Consider the following 26,396-nt stretch of genomic DNA (forward strand, 5'->3'; position numbering starts at 1 on the left):
ATGTAGCTTGAAGAAGAGTTCTGGAGAACTCAAAAGCTTGCAGACTATTTTTTTGACATTTTGATTGCCCTAATGTGGTTCTACACACGCACACACAAATACACCCACACCCACATAGAGACACACAAACAGGTAGTTGGTCCCTACTCAGTCTGATGGGGCAGTGAGCAGGACAGCGAATAGTAGAGGGAGCTAGTAGGGATTAAAATACCTGGAGCCAACAATAGGTGAAGCCACTTTCCTCCCACTTTTTCTACAGGTTCCCCTTTTGTACCTTTAACAGCAGCCTGACATGCAGAAATTAAACAGGTGAAGCTATTCATGGCATGACTGTATAAGTAGTAGAAAAAACTTCCAGCCTGTGCTTCTGCATGGATGGCAGGTAGGGGGGGGCAGATGGCAGACAAATGGAGGGCCAGAGGACCAGATCGGTAGGCAGGGGGGTGAGCAAGCAGGCAGCAGGGGAGGCGAGTGGGCAGGAACAACAACATGGGAGGCAGGCGAGTGGTTGAGGTGAGGTGGTGGCAGCAGCCTAGGCAGATGGGAAGCTAGTAAGCTGGCTAAACAGGGTGGCAGCAAGTGCCCACCCCCCAGGTAACTCTCACAATGTTCCCCCAGGCACTTGTTGCCCCCCCCTTCAGGCAGCTTACTGGCCTCCCATCTGCCCAGGCTGCCGCCATCGCTCCACCTCCTGCACTGTCACTGCCACCCGCTTGCCCCCACTCGTTTGCTCCCCTTGCTCATCACCCACCATCCTTGCTTCCCTCACTCCCTTGCCTCGCTTGCCTGCCATCCTGCTGCTGTGCCCCACCTCCACACATGAAAGTGTGACGGCTTACAAAAATGTTATATGGTATAGATTACATTAGACATATATACACACATATCCTCCGAAAATGTTATATTTTAATATAAAGCAATTGATTTTGTGCTTGGAAAATGTGATATGGATTTATTTATTTCTATCCTGCCCTTCTTCCAAGGAGCTCAGGACAGCATATATTCTTCTTTCCCCATCCTTACAACCTGTGATATAGGTCAGACTGAAAGATGGTGGTTTGCAGAAGGACACCAGTGAGCTTCATAGCTCAGTAAAATTGGAACACAGGTCCTCTTAGTCCTCTCGCAGAAAAGGGATGGTAAACCTGTCTCAGAACACTTTCCTTTAATCTTTCAGCATTTTTCATCATAAAATATTCAAATTTATCTCTGCAGCCATGAGAACTATAAACTTGCTTCTGATTTTAAACAGAAGCTGGAATGTTCTAATAAGATACAACAATGTTGTATATGACTTATAGGCCATGCATTACTCTTTTTTTGTTTTAAATGAATAATGTACAGGACAGTTAAAGAAAAGATAAATTGACCACTAAATTGACCACTAAATTAAGGAAAAGACTCCACAGCAGGATTTGTGCCCTGATGTTGTATTCCTATATAATATTTTTCTAAGTGTCACGCTACCTGTAAATGTTTAGAGGTGAGGCAGGCCAAGGTGGCAATGCTGGTGGCAGCAGCAAGAGCAGTGAGGGGGAGGGCAGCAGCAAGAAGGGCAGAAGCGGCAGGGATGGCAGTGGAGGTCATGCAGGGGGAGGTGAAGGCCATGCTGGCTGAATCGCCTGGGGATGGGGGGGAGGGGGAGCACTGGTGACCTGGGGGGGAAGGGTGAGTGCTGGTGATCAGTGGGGGGAGGGGGAGAAGTGGCAACCCATGGGGGAGGGAGTGCTGGTGAGCCGGCAGGAAGGGGGGAGTGCTGGGGACCCATGAGGGGGAGTGGGAACACTGGCAACCTGTGGGGGGAGCGCTGGGGACCCATGGGGGATGAGGAGAGCACTGGCAACTCGGGGGGAGGGAAGGGGGAGCACTGGCGACAGGTGGTGGGAAAGAGGGGAGGTTGGTAACAGTAGGCAGGGTTGGCGAGCAAAGCAAACTGGGGCTGAGCCCCTAGTTAATTAATATCCACATATCTAAGAAGTAGAGTTTGGAAAGCTCTGGAGAAGAATCCCAGCCATGAGATTTTGGTTTCAATGAAAGTACAAAAGTCAAGCTTGGCCAAATCATTTCAAAGATTGGAAGCCCAATGGAACAATTATTTTAAATGTCCTGAAGTCCTTCTAAAATACTCTCGCCTGAACTCCTCCGACTTCCACCCGTGTGTACAGTATTTTTTTATATGTACTAGTTGCTTGTTGTATGTATGTGCTGTGTGTATTTACATCTGGGCATTACAGCTATTCATCTTGACCACTAATGGAGCCTTAGAGAGTATCTTCTCATCTTCTTGACAGGAACTTTAATTGTCTGCAGAGAGTAGGAGACGTTGATTTAGCATATCAGCTAATTCTATGGGATAAGGCTTGCTCTGACTGTGTGGCTTGACGGTCTTTGTGCTTATCCTTGGAACTTACTCGGAAACTCTAACCCGCATATTTGACCGGTGCGTGGAACTGATCAGCTCCATACAGAAATAGAATAAAAGCAAGTTTTGAGCTCTTTCTGTTGCCGGAACAACTGAAGCGTCGTCTTTGCTCAGCCCTCTCCTTCATTCTTCCTTCCCAGAAGGCTTTGTGGTTTCAGAAGCGAAGGTGTATCTTCCCGCGCTGCTCTTGGTGTGAAGAGCTGTTTTGTTGGTGTGCCTGGAAGGGAGTTCCACTTTTTTCGCGGATCCGAATGCGGGAGTGGGAGGTGCGAGGGTGTGCTGCGGCGGCTGGAGGGGGAGGGAGCAGAGGAACGAAGCGCGAGCGACTGGCTGCTGCTGCTCGCCTACCATGCAGAGCCGGGCAGACAAAGGGGGCGAGAGAGGGAGAATGAGGGAGCTCTGCAGCCTCAAGGTCACTCGCTCCCCTCCCTAGGAAAGGAGGAGAGAGAAAAGGCGCGCGGGAACGAAGCCGCCCTCCTCCAGCACCGAGTACCCCTTCCCAGTCCTGCCCTCTTCTTCTCCCCCACTCCGCGCCCCTCGGCTTCTCCGCCTTGCAACCGAGCAGCTGCCGCGCCTCGCAACCCGACTGTCCCCAACCAGCCCTCTCGGCTTCCCGCCCCCTTTACCCACCCTGCCCGTCCTCGCTCCGTGCGTGCGCGCCCGGCGGGCTGCGTGAGGTTTGCTCCGGCTCGGCCAAGAGTCCGCCAGGCGCGAAGCCACCACCGGCTCCTCAGGAGGCGTTCGCCGGCACTTCAGCAGTAGGAGCCTGCGTGCCGTGGAGGGTTGCGGTGCTGCTTGGCTCTTCCACGTCGTGCCCGTCCGCCAGCCTCCTTCCCCAGCCGGCGTGCGCCGGGCTTTGGAGGACGCCATGCCGGGGGCTTTCAGGTTCTTGCCCCGGCGTAGCTGGGCGGGTGGCGCTCGTCGGTTCTCCGTGGCGGGATGATGTGCTGTCGTCGCTGCCGCCACCGCCGCGCCTGCTGGTCGCCCATCCGAGAGGCCCCGAGTCTCCGCCATGTCCCCCCCAGCCTCGGCGGCCGCGGCCAGCAGCAGCGAAAGAGGCAGCAGCACCTCGGTGCCTCAGGAGGAGGCGGAGGTGGGCCGAGAAGAGGTGAGGACAGAGCGGAGCTACCTGCCCTCCCCGGGCGGCCCTTAACAAAACACGTTGTAACCGTCTGCATGTGACCGGCTTTGCATGGCACGCTCATTGCATCGCGATGAGGCTCCCTCCGCTCCGGCACGGGGCTTGGCTTGCACCCCGGCTCTAACCGGGCCAATGCGCTTTGCATACACAGGTACGCAATCTTTCGCTCGCACCGTTGCCCTCTGTCCGCCGCCTCAGCCGGGGATCCTCATCCCCCTCCCGGGAGCAGAGCAGGCGCTCCTCATCTCGTTCCTTGTAGACCGAGGGAGGGGGTGGTGGAGGTATTTGTTATGCCTTGTCTCATTTGTCTGCTCAAGATTAACTCATCCGGAATACTGTGCCCTTCGGTCTTGTCCTGGCAGTTGCTAACAGATCAGAATATTCACTTTGTCAAGCAGCAAAGCTTGGTAGTGGCGGTGGGGCACTGGACTATCCCAACCTTCTGTCTTTCTAGGAATTGCCCGGCACAGATTAAATTACCTCTTGACATACTTTGACCGCTGAAAAGATGGATTTGTCCCACCATTTCCACTACATGCATATGAGAGAACTGGGGATTTTCAACCCTGGGAATGATAAATTATGATTCTAGATATAATTAATCTGGGGTAAAAGGTTATGATTTGTGTGTGGGTTTGCACAACAGTGAATTTATCTACAAAAGGATAGCTGAGATGTAAAAAGAAGTAACTAAACAGATCTGGAGCAGGCAATCTGTTTACTGAGAGGTTATGATTGTGTTTCTTCTTGATGAGAGTTGTAGAAGCCAGGGATCCAGGGCTCTGGCAGCAAAAGAGTATAAAAGGAGCCAGAGGCAACCCTGAGGTGGCTTCTTCATATGTTTCTAGGAGTGGATACACAGAGTTTGGAATGTTATGGTATTAAGACACTTTCTTGCACTGTTCACATACTACAAATGTTAGTGATCTCCACAGTACTAGCATCACCAGTAATACATATTGCAGTGATCAACCCTCAGCCATCTATAAGCATGTTGAAGTACTTTGTTGTTGTTATAAAACTGCAACAGGTTAATATGCTAAACAGAAACCACAAAGTGTATCTGTAACTGCGAACAAACCTTGAGGCTTAGGTAAAGCTAAGTTGGTGCTGCAAAAACTGAGACCTAGGAAGTGAGGGGTGTGACTGTCTTGAGGGGGTCCACATGTATGTTTCTGGCAAAAATAACACTGACTTTCTCATCACATCATGTGCTACTGGATTGTTTTTAGCTGGAGATGCCTGGGATTGGACCTGGAACCTTCTGCATGCAAAACATGGGTTCTACCACTGAACAACTGTGTATTTCCCTAACCATTCCTTAGAACTTTCTCCTCAGTTCCAGTGCAAATATCAGGAGAAGGTTTGTGGCAAGATAGATGGCGGGTATACACCACAGTATCAGGTGGCAGTGGGTGTTTTCCAGCATCCCTGTGCTATTGAGTATGCATGAGAACAGTTATAATGGTGAGTATCTTGTCAGCATTCCTTTGTTCACTGGAATGAGGAAGGAAACCACGCATGTCTCCTTGGACCTCTTTTTCTTCTTCCTTTCCATGCATCATAGATAGTTGGGGCAGCACTTGTATGCATAGATGCAGCTAGTTAGTGATTACTGATGGTTGTGTCACCATGTTTTATGTATTTTATGTATCTGTGGCAGTGGGAGAAAAACACTATACGATAACAGCTCACCAACTTTCAGGATTTCTGAATCATTCTCATGATAATTTAAGCAGGCTTAGTTATGATGCTCTAACTCAGCCTTTCCCAACCACTGTGCCTCCAGATGTTGTCGGACCACAACTCCCATCAGCCTTAGCCAGCATTGCCAACGGTCAGGAAAGATGGGAATTGTAGTCCAGCAACATCTGGAGGCACACTGGTTGGGAAAGGCTGCTCTAACTGATTTGACATTATTTATTTATTTATTATTTCATTTATATCCCGCCCTCCCTCCCAGCAGGAGCCCTTCATACATTAAAAACAGTTAAATGGTGGAATTTTGTTCACCCTTTAAAAATAAGAAAGATATTTAAACTGTGGGACAGAAGTTCTCATCTCATCTACTTCAATGATCATTAGAACACTCCAGGATAGTTAATATATGATCATAGAATAGTATAGTTGGAAGGCAATTGAGTCCAACCCCCTACTCAATGGCAGTGATGTTGATTATGAAATAATTGGGATAGGATTGTGAGAGTTTTTTCCATGGGAATCGTTCCCAAGAAAGGTGAAAGGGAAGTCTCAGAAATAGTGCAGTTGGGATTGCTTTCCTACTTTAGTAAGACGCATGTGTCAGGCCATAGCACAACTGTATGTACATGGGGATGGCTGCTGTTGCTAGTGGATCGCCTCCAGCTATTATTTATAGTGAAGGTTTGATATGAGCATCTACTACCGAGTTAATTTTTCAATCTAGTAGATTCATTAATTGAAACTATACACATAGTCCATCTCCATCCAAGTCTCTGTTAATCTAGACTTGTCCTTCACCTGTTCCCATAACTCTTCAATGTATATTTATTGCCTGTACTCATTTGGTCTTGGACTTCTCACAAGCAGTTATTTCATTAGACTTCTCCAGCACACACACACATGGCTACTTGGTATTTCATGCATAGCGCTGTAAGCCTCCTTCTCATCTAACTCAGCTATTCACTTACAGAACTGACCAGTGTTTTCCCTCCAGTGCCATTCCACTAGTGATCTTTTTACGAAGCTTTGACGCTGCTCCTTATTCTGACCTAAGGAGTTTACAATCTAACTTTAGACAGTGTGGGAGATGACAAGAGAGGGAAGAAGCAAGGGTGAACCAGGATGAATGTGGGCACATGTAGTTACAGGCACTTGCACACTACACAACTCAGTTAAGGATAAAGACCAAAAGGTTAAGACAAGGTCCTCACAGAAATGGTGGGTTTTGAGTAGGGTTTGAAGATGAGAGAAGTTGTACCTTGTTGGGTATTCTAGGAGGGCATCAAAAGCATAGCACAGGGATGGGGAATTTGTGGCCCTCCAAATGTTGGACTCCAGCTTACATCAACCCCTGATGTTGTGACCAATGGTCAGGGATGATGGCAGTTGTAGTCCAACAACATCTGGAGGGCCAAAGGTATAATCATAGAATAGTAGAGTTGGACCACCAAGTCCAACCCCCTGCTCCATGCTCAATCCAATTTAAAGCATAACCAACAGGTAGCTGTCCAGCTGCTTGGTAGAAATGGACGGCTGAAGGTGACTGGCAAAGATAATGGAAAATAATGGCAGAAAGATCAGGTGGAATAAAGCAATGGAGAGCTTTCCAGGTAAGAAGGCAAATTTGCTGGATACGAAAGGGAGCAGAAAAACAGGGTAGGGAATAGAAGCAACATCACATGGATTGAGCAATGGGGGAGAGAACTTATTTTGCCTTTTTGAACAGAGGTAAAGAGGATCCAGGGTTTGAGAAGGGAAGGACAAAGAGAAAAAAGATTGCAGTTGTTAAGGTCGGAGATGACCACTACTTGGGAGTTGAACACCACTACTTGGCCTTGGCCAATTCTACTTTTAACAGTGTAATCCTGTGCAGTGTTAGGCATTCCTAAATCCATTCGAATCAGTTATATGTTGCATAGGATTGAGGTGTAAGACTTTGGCCTCTCCAGAAAAGACACTGCTTCCCCCCAGCTAAATTGGTGTTTCAACTGGTGGAGTATCCCCCCAGGGGGGCATATGACCATCTCATGAGGGACGTGTGTTTCCAGAAATATGTACAATATAAGTAAAATTTGAATTAAGGGGTTGTATTCAATGTAGCTCCAAGCAGATTGTTCCATCAGCACAAGGATTTATCCTTGCACAATGGAATGATCCCCTCTACTCCCCCGCGTGCCCCCTAAATCTGTACTGGGTTTCCCCCCAAACCTCCAAAGCAGATTTGGAATGCTGCAAGGCAGCATGTGGGGGGGGAATCCCACTGTGTTAGCACAACCTTTTAGTTGAGTAGCATGCAATTTAAAAAAAAAAATTATAAGTACTTTGATTTTTATTATTAAGCCTAAACTTTTATTTATAATTGAAAGTTACAATAGTTCAATCCTTCTGAACATTTAAATAAAATAATTGGGGGAGCTAGGTTTGAAGGAATGTGTGGGATGTTTATGTCAGCTAAAGGGGGGCATGGGTTAAAAGTCAGAAACACTGAGCTAAATTATGGGGATCAATGTGTAATGTAGGCTAATGCTTACTCTAAGGTTGAGGCAAGATCTTGACCTCCTTTGACCTGAACAGTATGTGACTGCCAGTTCTGCAGATGACAAAGTCACCTAGTGTGACTACCTCAGGGAAAAAACCCAGATTCCTGGCTGAATGATTTTTACTATTCAGTTCTATTTTCAGATAAATGTGCCTGGTGAAAAGGTTCTCATTTAAAACCCTCAGGACAGACAACCTGCAATTGGGGCAATGTGCACTAGGTTCACAATTCAATGTTAATGTGTTTTACAGTACAATCCTGTACATGACTACACAGAAGTAAGCCTCATTGAGTTCAATGAGGCTTACTCCCAGGTCAGTCTTATCTGATTGCAGTGTTGGATAGACTATGCAGAGATAGTCCATCATTTTTTTCCTTGCTGAGATGGAATTGAATTTAGGTCATGCTAATATAAAGCATAGGAATTATTTTGTGAAGGAGTATCTTTGCTTAAGAAAAAAAGAAGTGTGAACCTGCTCAAATATAACACAAAATAAGGAAAGATGGCTTAGGTGCTGGCTGGAGGTCTTGTCCCGTAGTCCTTGAGATGTGGACTTGAAAGAGGAAAGATTCCACCCAGACACATAAAATACTGGCCTGGGGTAGTTGAGAGGGTGTTGGGGCTTCACAGCAGGTTCCAAGTGAGTTCCTATTTGCGAAGCATGGAGGTACAGAGCACTCCATTTTTGGAATTAAATAAACATGCAGTTCTTCAAATCTGTTGTGCATTGCACAAATCCCATTAACTTCAGTGCAAGATGCACGAGTAATTGGGTACAGGAATAAAACCTCAATGTTATGAATAGTGGGGGGAAACTCACCTAGTTGAGATGTCCTCATTCTCCCTGCAGTGTTGCCTCTGTTCAAGACAGTTCCTAAGCATTCTCATTTCCTTTGGGCTTTACAGGGAAAGCTGCTTAAGTCAGTGTTGTAGTAACGAGGGTTGGAGTCCCTCATGGTCAAAACCTACAGGGAGGCACTGAAAAATAACATTATGAAATTGGAAAATAAGAAGATGAATCTGAAGGGAAGCTGCTGTCACTCTGATATTCTGGGAGGTGCCTAAAAGCAAAACCTGCCGAAAAGTGGAACTCTGTCAATAAAATGATGCCTGACGCCCGAAAAACGCCGTAAAAGCGGAACAAGCGCCATATGAGTGGGGCCTTACTCTAATTGAAAACTGCTGTAAAAGCGGGGCCCTACTGTGTCTGAGCCATTGCATTGCCACAAAGAAGGCCAGACAAGATGCCACTCCAAAGCATAGTCCACTTTTTCTTTCTAACGCCTGCCACGGGTACATAAGCACTGATTCTGCACTTCAGTGCCTCTCCTTAGGCTAGTGAGAAGGAGCTGAGATTAATTCCCCCCCCCCCCGAAACTCATTCTGCTGTTCCTGGTAATAACAGAAACTAGGAATGAGCTGTGGGTTTAAAAACAGGAACCTAGAAATTGTCTCATACAGAGTGAGGCCATTGATCCATCTAGCTTTGTATTCTCTAGTGACTGGTAGCAACTCTGGGGGTTTCATTTAGGAGATTTTCCTCACTCTGTCTGGAGATGACAGGTATTGAACATAGGGCCTGTAAAGTATGTGCTCTACCTCTGAGCTTCAGCCTTTCCCTTAAATATTACTTTAACTTTATTTTAATTTAAAATCCTTTTGCACACTTTATGTACAGAGGGCTTTGCTAGTCCCAACAATAACCCTGCGATGTAGATCACCATTATTTTCATTTTACATATGAGGAACTGAGGTTGATGCCAAAGGCCACAAGACAATCCATGTCTAATTTAAATCTAGTTCCAAGTGCCATATCCAGAACACATAATCAAATAATCCATTGATTCACACACTGTCTCTTGGTTAGTGTACTTTTAATTTCTCCTGTGCAAAGTGGGCCATGAGTAGAACTGACAGTCTCTGAGCCAGAGGTATTCCTCATCTCCAACAGAGGCTCGGCAGCTCATGCTTTTTTTTCCTCATACAGTTAGAAGCACCAGTTTGGAATGAAGTAGGCATTACCTTTGGGGACCATTGATGTGATGTAATTTCCTTAGATAAGACACAACAGATCAAGTGTTTACAAGCCTACAGAAAGTGTTGTCTTTTCCTAGGGCTTATTTAAGGAAAAGGTGAACCTGTTATGTGCCCACTTTGATATGTGCCCAGTCTGATGTTTTGTTACTGAAGGGGAAAAATGGAACATATTATGTTTTTCCCTTCTCCAAATGAATGTGGAAGGACAAGGGCCGTAGTTTAGTGGTAAAGCAAATGCTGTGTATGTGGAAGGTCCCAGGTTCAATTCCTTACAACTCCAGACTCAGAAAGCCACCAGCATTGAGTGTAGACAGTTCTGAACGTATATGGAGCAATGGCCTAGTTTGGTATATAAAGCAGCCCCCTACGTAAGTCAGAACTCTGGAAAGTACCACTTGAACATGTCTGTCAGTGCATTAACTTGCAACCCACTGTTGCTTCTGTTTCAGAGAAGCAGCCCGTTACTCCCCTGTTTGTGGGAATATCTTAATCTCTCAGCATCTTGCTTATTTATAAAATGAGATTTTCAAGCACAGCATCGTGTAAGTAGATCCCCAGTGGTCATAATCCAGAAACGAAGGAAAGTTGATTGCACCTGACTTGTAAGCATTTCACATGAGGTGTATGCTATTTTGACTTGGGAGCCCTTTCAGACCAGTGACCTCTCCCTCCCCTGTGAAAACAGATGCAGTACAGTCCCCTGGGAAAGTGTACCATTTCAGGAGGTGCGTGTTTGAATTACCCTTCAGATTGCCTAGCAAGCCAGTAGTTAAAGGGGAAAAGAGAATCAGTTACACTACTTGAGAGTGCTAGCTCAATTGGGGACAGAAGTTGTTGGTCTTTTTTAAAAATATATTTCCTTAGTTTCCTGAGAATACTATGAAAGATTTGCAGTGGATGTGGCTAAGGCAAGAAGAAAAGGCCCAGAGTTTAAAGTAATGAAACAGGAGTAAAATAATCCAGACCCCTGTTGGACTTTTTTCCGTCAAAGGTCTCATAATTTGTTGAAATTAGTTAAAATCAGCCATATTCACAGAGTACCTGTAATCTTGTTACTGACCTTGCCCCTTACTCTGACCTTCATCTTCTGCAGTTTAAAAGTTAAAAAAATGCCTGACTGATTTTTAATTAATTTAAGAAATTTAACATTGGAGTCTATGATAGCGCAAGCATGCTCAGTAAGAACTAACTGTCAGTGTTCTAAAAAACATTCTAACTGATGTTTGGCTTGGCTGATCAGGGTCAGCTTTGGTTTAAATTAGGGCCCCTCCTTAGGGTGAGTAGCGCTCCCTTCTGTGATTCGTGGCGCAGATCATGGGAGGGAGCTCCCAGGCATCCCCCCACTGCTGCATAGGTCCGCAATGGCTGCCTGCAACATGCTCCACCTACCTCTTCCCTGATGTAAATGCTGGTCGCCAGGGCCAGGGCCAGGGCCAGGCATGTCGGAGCTTGTTGCACTGGGCGCAAGCCTGCCATCAACCAAGATGGTGGCCGAGGTTTCCCTAAGGACCTAATGCCTCTGCTGCCATCTTGGTTGATGGCAGGGATGTGTGCGTGGATCGCGGAAGGAAACGTTACCCACCCACCCTAAGGAGAGGCCCTTCATGGAGAGGTAGGTGGGGGTGTGTGTGCAAGTGCCAGGGCCTGAGTCAGGGTGGTATCCAAGAGTCCCAGCATGCCTGGTGCCAGTCCTGCTCCCTATCCCTCCCCAAGGGCAGTTTCACCTGTCCTAAGGATTATTGCACAGGAATAAATCCCATTGAATTTAGTAAGCATATAAATTATCAAACCTGACTGCCCCCTCCTCCTCCCTGATATCTGCTTCCTCCCTCCTCCTCCTTTCCTCCCCCTCCCCCTTTTCCTCCTCTCCCTCCTCGGTGATCAGTTTCACCTGTCCTACCCATGATTGCAAGGGAGTAAATTCCACTGAACTCAATAAGCCTGCAAATGATCAAACGTCCCCTCCCTTCCCACCTGGTCCCCTCCCTTCCTCCTCCTGTTCCCCCTTGCTCTCCCTCTTCCCTCCCCTTCTCCCTGCCCTCCCTCCTCTCTGGTCAGTTTCACCTATCCTAAGCATGATTAAAATGTAAATGTACTGCCTTCAAGTTTATTTGGACTTAGGCGACCCTATGAATAGGTTTTTCATGAGAGGCAGTGACTGGCCCAAGGTCACCCAGTGAGCTTCATGGCTATGTGGCGATTCGAACCCTGGTCTCCCAGGTCATAGTCCAACAACCACTACACCACACTGGCTCTCTTAAGCGTGATTGGGGGGGAGGGGGAATAAATCCCATTGAACTCAAGAAACATGCAAATGATCAATTCATTCTCAGCAGACTTGCACAGGATCCCCTTTCAACTCCAGAATTAAAAAGCTATATGCTCAGAGGCAAATGTTATCAAATTCTTCCAAGCTACACAGGAAGTGGATTGGACTGTGAAAGACCAACCCAAATTGTGTTTGCATTTTTACATATTTGTAGGGCAGTACAATATCTCAGAGAAGAGGTCAGGTCTCCTGCTCCCCTGGTGCATTCACTATAGCTGCCCAATTTCCCTGCTTTTTAAAGATTGATAGAAATATTTGTAGGTCTGAAACTGCGAAGGGGGTTGCCTGTTAGTGAATTGTAGTGAGTAGCTACAGATCTCCAGTGTTTCAGACAAGAGTCTTTATCAGCCCCACCTAGAGATGCCACGGATTGAACTTGTGATCTTCTGCATGCAAATATGTGCTCTGCCACTGAGCTTTGGTCCCTCCAACCTACCTAGTGAAGCAGTTCTTGGTACGGAATGCAGTCTACATGTTTCCCACTATATATGCCTCTTAAGCTTTGCTTGTTTTGTGATTCTTCATGCCTTTTATCTCCTCCTGAGTAAATGCTTAAACTAAGAGGTCTTCCTCAGTATCTTTCTGATATATTTGAGATATCTGTCGTTTCTTGGGCAGGGAATAATTTGCACATTTGAGACATTTGGATTCCTGCATTGAGCAGGGGATTGAACTTGATGGCCTTCCAACTCTACTATTCTATGATTCTACGAGACAGGAGAGCAAGTTACTGTAGTCCCTAGTGGGATTAGACTTTAAACTTTGGCCTTATATGGATGTTGCAGTTTACTTAAAAGTTCAGCCAGTTTCTGTTCCATTGTTAAGAAGGGAAATTCTGGCACTGGAAAGTTCTAGTAACACCCAAGTTCCCAAACGTGAAGGAAGGATAAATCAGTCCCCATAAAGGTTTGCGTTGTATAAGCACGTAATGACAAGAGATTAGTAATTGATTAATCACTCTACTGGAATTTCACTATGCTTATGATTATTATGTCAAACGTGGGTTGTTGCACTGATCTGTTGCTGTTAGGGACGGGTTTCTGCAAGAAACTACAGTGGATACCGTTTGGGCAGCCTGAACTGGGCAAGCTCTTCAGAACAAATAGGCACTCTTTACTAAATGACAACAAACTGTTGGTTGATGAGTGTGGTGCTTAATGCTTACCTTTCCGTACCCCCAAATGGCTTAGGAAGTCAGGATTGAAATCTAGTGTCTCAGTGCTGCAATGATTTGTTGGATAATATTTGAATAAATGAAAAGTACTTTCAACAGATATGCTATGTTTCCTAATTTTTTGTAGGGGCCTGAAGACTGTTTCTTAGTAGATAATGCATATTGTTTCTCTTGGAAAGAGGTTGTTGCAAATTGTACTTTCAAGGGCCATGCGTATATGGCAATACTCAAGTACTTGAATAAATTTTGCAAATAATGCATAAGCACAGGCCAGTGCAGAGTGGTGACTTCTAGTAATAAATACTTGATTATTTGCATTTTGTAGTCTGAAAATTGTTTTAGAAATGATCATAATAGCAAAGTAGGCATCATTAGCTTCATTGCAATATTTAGATTTTTGTTTCAGAATATAGAATGGTTTTGCGAAGACTAAACACAGGAGTTAGAAGAGGAGGAGGGCACTAGAGAGCAGAGATTTGTGATTGTGTTTTAGGACAGAGAAGTTTGCAAGGCACAGAGATCCAGGATCCTGAGCATAGAAGTCTTGATCAAGGCCCCCTTGGATTTCCAAGCCTTCAACACACACTGGTCATGCATTGTTATTTTTTATTCTGCCGTTATGAGGTACAGCATACAAAGAATGTCATCTCCTATATCTTGAGATTCACAGTGACCTGGTCCTGTAGTCTTAATTTTGCAGCAGGAATATTCCTGTAAATTTGAATGACAGAAGAGCCAGTTCCTTGATATTGCTGGGCTAGAGAAACAAGATGTAGTTCTGAGCTGGGCAAACAAGAATAGCAGGGAATTACTATTGTGTATCAGGCAGAGCTTGCAACTAGTGTCTGAGAAATACGAGCTGCGTACCTTAGCCAGAATGTATATGCAGTTGTAATGTCCCTATTGCGCTTCCCTAGGAATCCAGTTGAGAGTCTCCAAATTGGAGAGCACTTTTCTCAAAAGCACAGGAGCAGGAAAGCCAAAGGAAGTCAGCAGCACTGTTGTTTAGCCTCCCGTGGTGATGAGAGGAGGAGTCAAGCCTAGCTATGTTTACTCTTTTAAACTGGTAGGCTATATTTGATACTGTAGGTGGCCTGAGCCAGTCAGCACTACTCAGCACAGATCTGCTCAGCCACTCTTACTAAGTGCTCTTTTGCCTTTTCCATCTGCTTGATTTTCTCTTTCAATGCTCTTTCTGGTGCGAAGCAAGTCTTCATCAGCCACAGAGCCAACCACTTGCTTTCTGAGAGTGAGATGTTGCCTGGAGACATAATTAACTCAACCCAAGAGACTGATCTTATTTTGTGTTGATACTGAGGGATGATAATGGCCCTGAGACCTGGCAATCTGGCTTGCACTGGATACCTTCTATACTTTAAAAACCGAACAACACTAGAAATATGGAGACCCAGGGAAACTGGGAGTGTTTATACTGAGCTATCATTATTCTCATGTCTAATGTATTTTTGTTGGATAGAAGCGCAGCTTAAAATAATAGTCCAACAGACAGCTAAATTCACTGCCCCACACCAGATCTCCAGAGGCAGCTACTCAAGAAGACCTTTCTTTGAGCTTTCAGAGCCCCAAACCTCAGCTCTCTGAGGCTGCGTACACACCATATATTTAAAGGACATGACTTCCCCAAAAGAATCCTGGGAACTGTGGTTTGTTGTTATTAATTTATACCCCGCCCTCTGGCCAAAGGCCCTCAAGGCGGCTTACAAAAAACACAAATATAAAAATACAATATAAAATACAACAATAAAATAATACAATTTACAAAATACAATTTACAAAATACAATTTACAAAAGTTAAATAACTGCTCTTAGGCTAACAGTGTAAGATGCACGACACATGAGGGAAAAGGGACAGGGAAGAACAAGGAGAAAAGCATGCTCAGGCACCAGTTCTTAAATTACAGTTCTTATCATGACCAGATGGAATGGAAGCAGGTAGCCTGATAGCATGGTGGCTATTGGGGAGGGCAAGGACAGCTAGTCGTTCAGCAGGGGTGATGAAACAGCTCACGGATGGATCAGCTTTGGCATGGAAACAAAACACATCTTTGCTGTTGAAGCCATGAGGCATCCTGGTGAGCATGTTGTGCAGTGCCCTCCACCCCCGCACTCTGCCCCTCTCGTTCACCTCTTGCTCAGGTTCCTTAGCTGCCATGAGGCTATGGAGATGCTGGATATGCTCGGGGTCAGTGGGGGCCAGCTGGCTCGACTGTTGCGCTGCAGCCAACTCAGAAGAGACAGGAAGGGGGGAGGCATGAGTTTCAAGCTCCTTCACAGTCAGAAGAAGCAGAGTTAGGGATTGTTGTGTCTGAGCAGGAGCGTACGGGAGGGGGGCAGCCTTCTCTCCAGCCAGTTCCCATGAGTAATGCCCTTTCCGAGGAGCCGCCCGCACTGCCCCCAGTTGATGCAGAGAACTTGTGGGAGGAAGCTTCAGAGTCAGTGCCAGTCCCTCCTTTTCCAAGCAGTTCCCAGGAGGATTCCAGTGTGGCACCGCCTCCTGACCTCGAGCCTGTTGCTCGGGAGCAGGTGTCTTCGGATGAGCAGTTGGAGGCGCGTCCCCTGTCTCCCCGTTCTCGCCACCGCGAGAAACGGACAGGGCAAAGACAAGAATTACGAAGGAGTCAGAGATTACGTTCAAAAACATTTCCTTTATAAGCCTGCTGCACCCGGGGGGGGGTCGTTGAGTCAACTTCCTTCTCACGTTGCAGAGCATGTCTAGAGTATAGTTAGGGACTTTAGTGAGTTACTGTATAGTTTCCATGAAGCGCAATGCCTTTGATGTATCCATTGCTCTAATAAAACGAGATTTACTTGCACACACGCTGCAGCCTCATTCTTTCGGCTCTGGACTGGACATCGACTCCGGGTACACATCCCGGTAGAGCAGCTGCTGCACCCAGGGGTCCCTCACTGATGGCCCGAAGCGTGGCTCAGGAAACTCGTACTCGGCCAGGTTGTTGAAGCAGGGTGTGGCCGGGTAAGGCGTGTGCTCTGAGTAGCGGCTGGGTAAGGTGTGCGGATAAGGCATGTGCTCCAAGTATAGCACCAGCAGGGGGGTCAAAGCACGAGGAACTCACGTCCAAATACAAAGTGGGAGATTAGCAGGAAGGCGACTCTTTGGCATGTTCCTGAGAAATCATACTCCTGAGAAAGCAAAGGATCTGTTCAGGACCAGACGTGGAACCCGCTGCTACCACCTCCATCTCTGGCGCCGCCATGGTGGTTTGTTAAAGGTGCTGGGAATTGTAGCTCTGTGTTGGGTAAACTACAGTTCCCAGAATTCCTTAGGAGGATGTAATGTGCTTTTAATGTATGCAGCCCTTGTCGCACTTGAAAACTGCTATGTGTCCTTTGTTCCCTTTCATTGGCATCTAGATTATCTCACTAGATTACATATTAGCTAGTGGGGGAGAAGATCTGCTTTTCCCCATTCAGAAGACTTAAGGAAGACCCAGCTGTCAAGAGCAAACTCCCTAACAAAAAGGGCTAAGGAATATTTGCAATCATTCCAGCCACATTACTGCTGTGCTGTCTAGCCCCCAATCTAAGAGCAATAGGATAGATGTTTTCAACACTGATTGTATTCCTCCCCAACCATCCTTGAGAGGAGCTGCCCACTTCTGAGTCCAAGTCAGAGTAGAAATGCATCATTGCATTGCTTCTTGTGCTCTCTCATTCATTCAGTCTGTTTTCAGTTTTTCGTTATACTTCCAGACAGACGTATGGTGCTGCAAAGAGGTCTCATAAGATGTCCCATTCTTCAGTTGTGCCTACCATGTTTCCATCCCATAAGAAATAAGGCCCACCACACTGCAAAGCCTTGCAGTAGGTAAATACTGAGACATAAAAAGGGCATTCACCGGTGGAGCCTTGAACCCTTTCCCTTTAGAGGTACAATTGACACCAACATTCAATTCCTTTGGGTGAGAAAATTCATTTGTTTTCTCTGGCTTTTGTTGATTTCCATTTGGGTAACTCTAGCCAGCCTTGTATAGGACTTTCCCCCCTCATTCTATAGGTGTATAAATTGATATTTTAATTATTTTATTGCTCTCATGGGATTATTTAGAAGTTTGTTAATGTATTTTTATGTTATGCTTTTATGGATGTATCTCGCTCTGAGATCATTTGATGAAGGTCAGGCTTTTGATAAATGCCAAAGACCATGGGCGGGCCTAATTTCAAAAGCTCTCTACAAGTGATTAATTCAGACATCTGGCAAAACTATCTTTTCCTCTCCCAACAGGTCGCTGGGTGAGAGATGGGATGTCAGAGAAAGAGAGAGGCCCCACTGACTTTTGTCTCTGTCTCTGCCCACCACTGGCTTCAGCCCCACCCACTGCTAACATATGCCCCTCCCACACAGTTTATCTCCCCCCCCCCGAATGCAGTCCTCCATAGGAAATAAAAGGTTGCCTACCCCTGCCATGCACAGACGGTGTTGGTCCCAGGCTATGGTCTGAAGGCACATGAGACCAGCACTCTGCTGAAGCTAAGCAGGGTTGGGTCTGGTCATTGCCTGGATGGGAGACCTCCTGGGAACCATATGTAAGCCGCCTTGGGTTTCTATCATGGAAAGAAAGGCGGGGTATAAATGAAATAAATAATAATAAATAATGTTTCTCAGAATGACTCAGTTTAAAAGACTACAGTTAAACAGATCTGGAGACTTGCTTTCTCCCCATAATTTAAATTATTTATTTATTGCATTTGTGTGCCACCCCATAGCCAAAACTCTCTGGGCAGTTTACAACAATTAAAAACATTAAAAACAATTATACAAATTTAAAAACACATTTTTAAAAAGCAATTTAAAAACACATGCTAAAATGCCTGGGAGAAGAGGAAAATCTTGACCTAGCACCAAAAAGATGACAGTGTTGGCACCAGGCGCACATCGTCAGAGAAATCATTCCATAATTTGGGGTCTACTATTGAGAAAGCCCTTTCTCTTGTTGCTATCCTCTGAGCTTCCCTTGGAGTAGGCACCCGGAGGAGGGCCTTTGATGTTGAGCATAGTGTACGGGTGGGTTCGTGTTGGGAGAGGCATTCCATCAGGTATTGTGGTGCTAAGCCGTGTAAGGCTTTATAGGTTAAAACCAGCACCTTGGATCGAGCTCGGAAACATACAGGCAGCCAATGCAAGCGGGCCAGAATTGATTTTATATGTTCAGACTGTATGGTCTCTGTTACCAATCTGGCCGCTGCATTTTACACAAGCTGCAGCTTCTGAACTGTCTTCAAAGGCAGCCCCACATAGAGCGTATTGCATTAATCTAACTTGGAGGTTACCAGAGCATGGACAACTGAAGCCAGGTTATCCCTGTCCAGATAGGGGAGCAGCTGGGCCACCAACTGAAGTTGGTAGAAAGCACTCCGTGCCACCGAGGCTACCTGAGCCTCAAGTGACAGAGATGGTTCTAGGAGAACCCCCAAGCTACGAACCTGCTCCTTCGGGGGGAGTGCAACCCCATCCAGGACAGGTTGGACATCCACCATCTGGTCAGAAGAGCCACTCACTAGCAGCATCTCAGTCTTGTCTGGATTGAGCCTCAGTTTATTAGCCCTCATCAAGTCCATTGTTGCAACCAGGCACCGGTTCAGCACATTGACAGCCTCACCTGAAGAAGATGAAAAGGAGAAATAGAGCTGCGTGTCATCAACATACTGATGGCAACAAACTCCAAAGCTCCGGATGACCAAACCCCACAGTTTCATGTAATGTTGAACAGCATGGGGGACAGAACTGACCCCTGCGGAACCCCATACTGGAGAGTCCAGGGTGCCGAGCAATGTTCCCCAAGCACTACCTTCTGGAGGCAACCTGCCAAGTAGGAGCGGAACCATCGCCATGCAGTCCCTCCTACTCCCAACTCAGCCAGTCTTCCCAGAAGGATACCATGGTCGATGGTATCGAAAGCCACTGAGAGATCAAGGAGAATCAACAGAGTCACACTCCCCCTGTCTCTCTCCCAACAGAGGTCATCATACAGAGCGACCAAGGCTGTTTCCGTGCCAAAACCAGGCCTGAAACCCAACTGAAATGGATCCAGATAATCGGTCTCATCCAAGAATGTCTGGAGCTGGCCTGCAACCACTCGTACAAGGACCTTGCCCAGAAATGGAACATTTGTTACCGGCCTATAGTTATTAAGATTTTCTGGGTCCAGGGAGGGTCTCTTCAGGAGTGGTCTCACTACCGCCTCTTTCAGGCAGCCAGGGACCTCTCTTGCAGAGAGGCATTAATCACTTCCCTGGCCCAGCAGGCTGTTCCATCCGTGCTGGCTTTTATTAGCCAAGAAGGGCAAGGATCCAGCACAGAAGTGGTTGCACAGACCTGTCCAAGCACCTTGTCAACATCCTCAAACTGTACCCTGAAACTCATCCAAGAAATCAGGACAAGGCTGTGCTCTGGATACCTCGCTTGATTCACCTGCTGTGACACTGGAGTCTAAGTCCTGGCGGATGTTAAAGATTTTATCCTGGAAGTACCTAGCAAATTCACTACAGTGGGCCTCAGATGGTTCTACCATGTCCTTGGGGCCAGCGTGTAATAGGCCCCGGACAATTCTGAAGAGCTCCACTGGGTGGCAGATTGATGATTTGATAGTTGTAGCAAAATACTGTTGTTTTGCTGCCCTCACTGCCCCTAAATACAGCTTACCATGGGCACTTACCAGTGTGTAATTGCATCCACCAGGAGTTCGTCTCCATCTGCACTCAAGCCGTCTCCTATATTGTTTCATCGCTCTCAGGTCTGGGGTATACCATGAAGCCGTATGAGCTCTACACAGGAGAGGGCGCTCAGGAGCAATCATGTCAACCGCCTGGGTCATTTCTGTATTCCACAGTTCAACCAGGGTCTCGACAGGAGCGCCAGCCCCATCAGCCAGAAAGCTCCCCAGAGCCCTTTGGAAACCATCCGGATCCATTAGTCTCTGGGGGCAGACCAACTTAATAGGTCCCCCACCCTTGCAGAAGGGAAAAGCCGCTGTAAGTCTAAACTTCAGCAAGCAGTGAACTGTCCATGACAGAGAGACTGATGTAAGGCCCCCCACATTCAAATCACCATCTCCATGACCAGTTGCAAAAACCAAGTCTAGAGTATGCCTTGCTACATGTATTGGGCCAATGGCATATTGGGACAGTCCCATGGTTGTCATGGAGACCATGAAATCCTGAGCTGCCCTCGATAAGGTGGCCTCGGCATGGATGTTGACATCCCCCAGAACCAACAGTCTGGGGAATCTCAACAGCACACCCGAGACCACCTCTGTCAGCTCAGCTAGGGAGTCTGTTGGGCAGCGGGGTGGGCGGTACACCAACAGAATCCCCAGTCTGTCCCGCTGACCCAACACAAGGTGCAAACTCTCCAGACCAGTAGTCAAATGGACAGGGTGCTTGCAGAGGGAGATGGAGCTCCTATAGACCACAGCAACCCCCCCTCCCCGACCCTCAGGTGTACCCTGATGCTGAACCAAGCACCCTGGCGGACATAGCTGGGAGAGACTGACCCCTCCCTGCTCACCCACCCAGGTCTCGGTTATACATGACAGACTGGTTGCCTCATCCACAATTAAATCATGAATGAGGGATACCTTATTGTGCACCGATCTGGCGTTTAGGAGCAGCATCCAGAGGTCTGAGAGCTGCCTGATAGGGCAACCAACAAACCTGTGGGTGTGGGGAGGACCCGAACAAGGCACAGTCATTAACTCCCTGGGCTGTGTTCCCCTTACCCGGCAAGTCCTCCTCACAATGCCATATCTCCCTCTACCAGTCACTACACTAATTGGCCCCCCTCAAGTCTCCCCACTTGGCTCTGAGTCCTCTCTCCCAGGCACATGACTCAAGACCTGCAAAAAGCCAGGCAATCTGAAAAGCAGGAGCCACCTCAGCCAGTCAGCTTATATATCCCCTTCAGGGAAGGGACAGAAGGAAGATATCAGCAACAGCTGGCTGAGTACCTGGGGGCCTGGTCCTGTAAAGCGTGACACCTGCAGAGCAGAAGTCCAACAGGGAGAGGGTGGTGGTGGTAGCTGAGCAGCAGCAAGCAGACAGCAACAAATGGCTCTTCTTCCCTGGGAGATGGTGGTCCCCTTCCTCCTGCAGGCACTGGGTCTCCATTTTAATATTTTTTAAATAGTTAAAATTTAAATACAAACAGCTCCATCCAGAGAAATCTTGTTAATGTTCCTGAAGATGACAACTACACCAGTGAGAAAGCTACTTCTTGCATCCTGTTGATGTGGAAGATTTATTATAAAGTGAGGCTGACTGGTCTAGAGTCACTCTCAGAAAATGTGAGATATACAAAAATAGAACAAGCAGCATCCAAGCAAGAGAGATACTGGTTTGTAAATGTATTTCCATTTTAGTCATCTGCAGTTCTATAAGCAGCACATGGATAATGCTGAAAACACAACAGTTGTTTTATTTGTTTTTAACCACATCTTTTCTGTTTTACATTTCTGCCACATCTTCAATCCTAGATGGGTAAATGCAGGAATTTCACCAGTAGCAACAGAAGTTATTTATACCACTGGTACATCATGAGGTTAAAGGACACATTTTAGGTTGTAGATCCATCTACAGTTATAGGGATTGGGATAGCCAATGTGATGCCCTTCACAGATATTTTGGACTACATTTCCGATCATCCTTGACCCATTGGTCATGGTGATTGGGGCTAATGGGAGTTGTAGTCTAAAATTTCTGGAGGTTATCACATGGACTATCTGTGAAGAAAGTCTCCAGTTCCCCTCTTCAGTATACAGCAGTGAATATCCCCAATACTGAAAATGATGCAGGGTTGTGCTAGGCAGAAAAAGTGGCAAGGATATAAACATTCACAGCCGTCTTTCACTTTCCAGGATCAGTGTAAACTGAGTCCCTAAAGCATATGATTCCAGCTCACTAGTGCTTGTGTGTATAGAGCAGGGGTTTCCAGACTGTGGGCTTTATGCAGGTGGTCAGCAGTGTGTCTGCAAACACAACTAAAAATCTTACAGCATCTAGCACAGCACATTACAATTGCTACAAGGCAGAAGAATCATTAAATGGTCTGCCAAGATCCTTAGCAATTTTCAAGTGGTCCGTGGAGGGAGGAAAGTTTGGGAACTGTTGTTACAGAGCATATGTCCCCTGCATTTGTAGATAGAGAATGTCTCTATGCTTAACTGGTCCACAGCATCCTGAGTGGGGCAAAGGGAAGCTTCCTTCCCTTCTCTGTACAGGTAGTTCAGAACAGGAACACCAAACACTGGACAAAGATGGAGGACTGGGACTGCCTTCAAGTCGATCCCGACTTATGGCGACCCTATGAATAGGGTTTTCATGGTAAGTGGTATTCAGAGGGGGTTTACCATTGCCTCCCTCTGAGGCTAGTCCTCCCCAGCTGGCTAGGGCCTGCTCAGCTTGCCATAGCTGCACAAGCCAGCCCCTTCCTTGTCCGCAACTGCCAGCTGGGGGGCAACTGGGCTCCTTGGGACTATGCAGCTTGCCCACGGCTGCACAGGTGGCAGGGCATGTATCCCCTGAGCCACTCACTGTGGGGTGATCTTTAGCTGGACCTTTACACCCAGGAGGCACAAGCGGGGATTTGAACTCACAGACTCTGGATTCCCAGCCATGCTCTCCACCCCACTGTGCTATACCAGCTGTGATGGAGGACTACAATCTGTTATATTCTCCCAGTGTGAGATTTCAGTACTTATTGTTTGCATGACCAAAATGGATTGGTGCATAATGAAATGTTTTCAAAAAGATCTATAACTGGAGCATGGGCTTGGCTGATTCCAGGTTGGTTATGTTACTTTTCCCTGTAAGCACTGTTGTAGGTGTATTCTAATTTGATTGCCTTCTTAAAAGGGCAGGGAACCATAACTTAGGTCAGTCAGATGAACATATTGGACTTCATAAACATTAGCAATTGGTCTTGACTTTTGAGTAGAAGCTTTCATTGAACAAGGGAGGTGGCTGGCTGGCCTGTGGTAGCAGCAAGGAATGATTGGGTTGCAAACAAGATTGCCGTATCTTAAGACCTACATATATCAGAAACGCTTCAAATAATGGAAAATGTATGAGGGGAGGGGGAAGAATGGGGCAGTATTTTCCATCCTACTATGTAGCATGAGTTAATCAAACAGCCATCGAACTGCTCCATTCAGACTCAGAAAATGACCATATGCTCATAGCTTTCAGACCAGATCAATGTGCCCCATTTCATGAGCACTTGACAGGGCAATGCTATTGCAGCCTCAGGATGACAGAGAAGTGGGTATAGGTTTCTCATTACAATAACTGGAGGACATGCAGCATGGGTCCCAAGAAATGGTGACACATGAGGCACAGGCCTCCCCTTGTCTGCCAGCTTAGAGGATTTATCCTGAGTAGCCTCTAAGTGAGATTTCATGTTTTTGGGGGTGCCCATCTGTGACTTCTTCTCTAGAAAGTTAGTTGCCAATGCTAATCAAGGCAGTAAGGCAGCTCTTTGGCATTCCCCTTTTCCTTCACTGTATAGTAATTTCTCTTTCTGTTCTCTCTTTCCCCCTCCTCCCGCCCGGCTACTGTTCAACACATGGAGCAGCAGCGGCCAGTGAAGCAGTCCCTCAGCAAGTCACTCTGTAGAGAGTCACACTGGAAGTGCCTGGTGCTCTCCCTCCTCATGTACGGCTGCATGGGAGTCATGACCTGGTGTCATGTAACCAAGGTGACTCGGCTGACCTTTGATAGCGCCTACAAGGGAAAGTCCATGATGTACCATGACAGTCCCTGCTCTAATGGCTACGTCTACATCCCCTTGGCCTTCCTGGTGATGCTGTATGTGGTCTACCTGGTGGAATGCTGGCATTGCTACACCCGGAATGAACTCCAGTACAAGGTGGATGTGGAGAATGTACACGAGCGTGTCCAAAGGATGCAGCAGGCCACACCGTGTATCTGGTGGAAAGCCATCAGCTATCACTATGTAAGGAGGACGCGCCAAGTCACCCGCTACCGCAATGGAGATGCTTATACCACCACCCAAGTGTACCACGAAAGGGTAAACACCCATGTGGCGGAAGCAGAGTTTGACTATTCTAACTGTGGGGTGAAGGACATCTCAAAGGACCTGATTGACCTGGAGAACTTTCCAGCCACTCGGCTTCGCTTCACCAAGTGCTTCAGCTTTGCCAATGTGGAATCTGAGAACTCCTATCTGACCCAGAGGGCCCGTTTCTTCACAGAGAATGAGGGACTGGATGACTATATGGAGGCGAGGGAAGGCATGCATCTCAAGAATGTGGACTTCAAAGAGTATATGGTGGCCTTCTCAGACCCAGACAACTTACCTTGGTACGTCTCCCATTACGTCTTCTGGGTGGCTGCTCTCTTGACTTTGTCCTGGCCCTTGCGGGTCTTGAATGAGTACCGCACTTCTTATGTCCACTACCATGTTGAGAAACTCTTTGGATTTGATTATGTGGCAGTAACACCAGCTGAAGAGCGACCTTTCTGCCGGAGGATGCCCCGGGTCAACACAGTGGACAGTACTGAGCTAGAGTGGCACATCCGGTCCAACCAGCAGTTGGTGCCCAGCTATTCAGAGGCTGTCCTCATGGATTTGGTGGGGCTGTCTGGCTGCACTACTTACTCCTCCTGCCGCTATGGGAGCTACAGACAAAACTGTGAGCAATGCCACAGGACTATAAGCAGCTCTTCCATCTTCTCCCGCAGTGCCCTCAGTATCTGCAATGGCAGCCCTAGGATCCCCTTTAGCAGCAGCCGCTTCTCACTGAGCCGCCTCTATGGCTCACGGCGCAGCTGCCTTTGGCAGAGCCGGAGTGGGAGCCTAAATGAACAGAGCTGCCCGACTGAGCAGACCCGTCTGTCCAGCCAAGTCACTGTGGAGGAGGAGGATCCCCCTCCTTACCAGGATGCCCTCTACTTCCCCGTCCTCATTGTGCATAGAAATGAAGGCTGCCTCAACCACAGCCACCGCCATCTCCATCAGAATGGGTCCTGTGTGGAGACCTCGCTGTGATGTAGCTACATAAAGTGCCCTATGCCCAGATGCGGTTTTGGGGAGCAGACAGGGTAGCACAGAAAGACAGGTCCCAACACATCCCACACAAGTCAGATGGGATTACTCCTTCTTGTGATTCCACAGAGGACTCAACAGCTCCTGAGTCCCATTCTAGCTCTGGGGACCTGTAATGGCTTTAATGTCAAGTGGGCAGCTAACACCACCATCAAAACTACTACACAGAACTGCAAACTGACAGCCACAAGCAAAAAAAAAGCTGAAACAGCCCAAGTATGGGGGTGTCTTTCTTCCCAGTTCTGCCTCCAGCTAACCAAGCCACCTTGACAATCTATCTAGCAGGAGCAGTCCCTGCCTCATATCATGTGGCAGGCTATTACCCCAGCTTTGTAGAGTCATACTTCAAAAGATAAATCCATGGCAGTTTAACATGGTTCCTTCAGAAGCAAGACAATTAACTGCACTGATTTTCCCAGGCACAAGGAGCTGAAATGTAACTGAGAAGTAGCTACAAGTCAGGCTGCCTTTCTTTTTCTAAACCATGCTCCGACTGTTATGCTGTTCTCAGCTGCTGGGGACATAATATCTTAGGATGTTTCCTTGAAAAGCCTTGGTGTTTTACATCTGAGAACCAACATCCCATAGGTAAAGCTTAAAGCATTCAAAGTACTTTTTTCTTTGTGGTAACAGAAATAAAGAATGAACAGAGGATTTACAAAGGAAACCATAGACTTCAATATTATGCAGTCTTCAGTCCAAACCCAGGAGAAGGCCCAGTACACAAAGCAAGTCACAGAATCTGTTAGGCATCTGCTGACACTGGGATAGATGTCATAGGGAGGTGAGGATGACTTGGGAAGCTGGGAGCTCTGAAGTGAATGAAACCTAGTCATAATAAACTCAGCCAGGGAGGAACTCTGGTATCAAGGGAGATTCTGAGAAGTTCAGCTGCAGTTTATTAATAATACAGGAACAGGTTGGTGCGAGGCTGAGGGGTGTGTGCTTGTG

At 47.0% G+C, this 26,396-nt stretch overlaps 1 protein-coding gene across 1 annotated transcript; it reads left to right on the forward strand.

Annotated features, from left to right (window-relative positions):
- Window positions 1–2,798: 2,798 nt before the first annotated feature.
- On the forward strand, window positions 2,799–25,878 carry TMEM151B (transmembrane protein 151B). The gene is made up of 2 exons (XM_061626418.1): window positions 2,799–3,530; window positions 23,952–25,878. The coding sequence occupies exons 1-2, from the start codon at window positions 3,435–3,437 to the stop codon at window positions 25,386–25,388; spliced, it is 1,533 nt and encodes a 510-aa protein (XP_061482402.1). The 5' UTR covers window positions 2,799–3,434; the 3' UTR covers window positions 25,389–25,878.
- The last annotated feature ends 518 nt before the right edge of the window (window positions 25,879–26,396 follow it).

The sequence above is a fragment of the Rhineura floridana genome, chromosome 4 (genome assembly GCF_030035675.1).
Source record: "Rhineura floridana isolate rRhiFlo1 chromosome 4, rRhiFlo1.hap2, whole genome shotgun sequence".
NCBI lineage: Eukaryota > Metazoa > Chordata > Lepidosauria > Squamata > Rhineuridae > Rhineura > Rhineura floridana.

What these genes read in the sequence shown, in the direction of transcription:
- TMEM151B (XM_061626418.1), top strand. Translation starts at nt 3,435, where the DNA reads ATGTCCCCCCCAGCCTCGGCGGCCGCGGCCAGCAGCAGCGAAAGAGGC. An exon ending in CGGAGGTGGGCCGAGAAGAG is followed by an intron (nt 3,531 to 23,951) that starts GTGAGGACAGAG and finishes CACATGGAGCAG; the next exon opens with CAGCGGCCAGTGAAGCAGTC.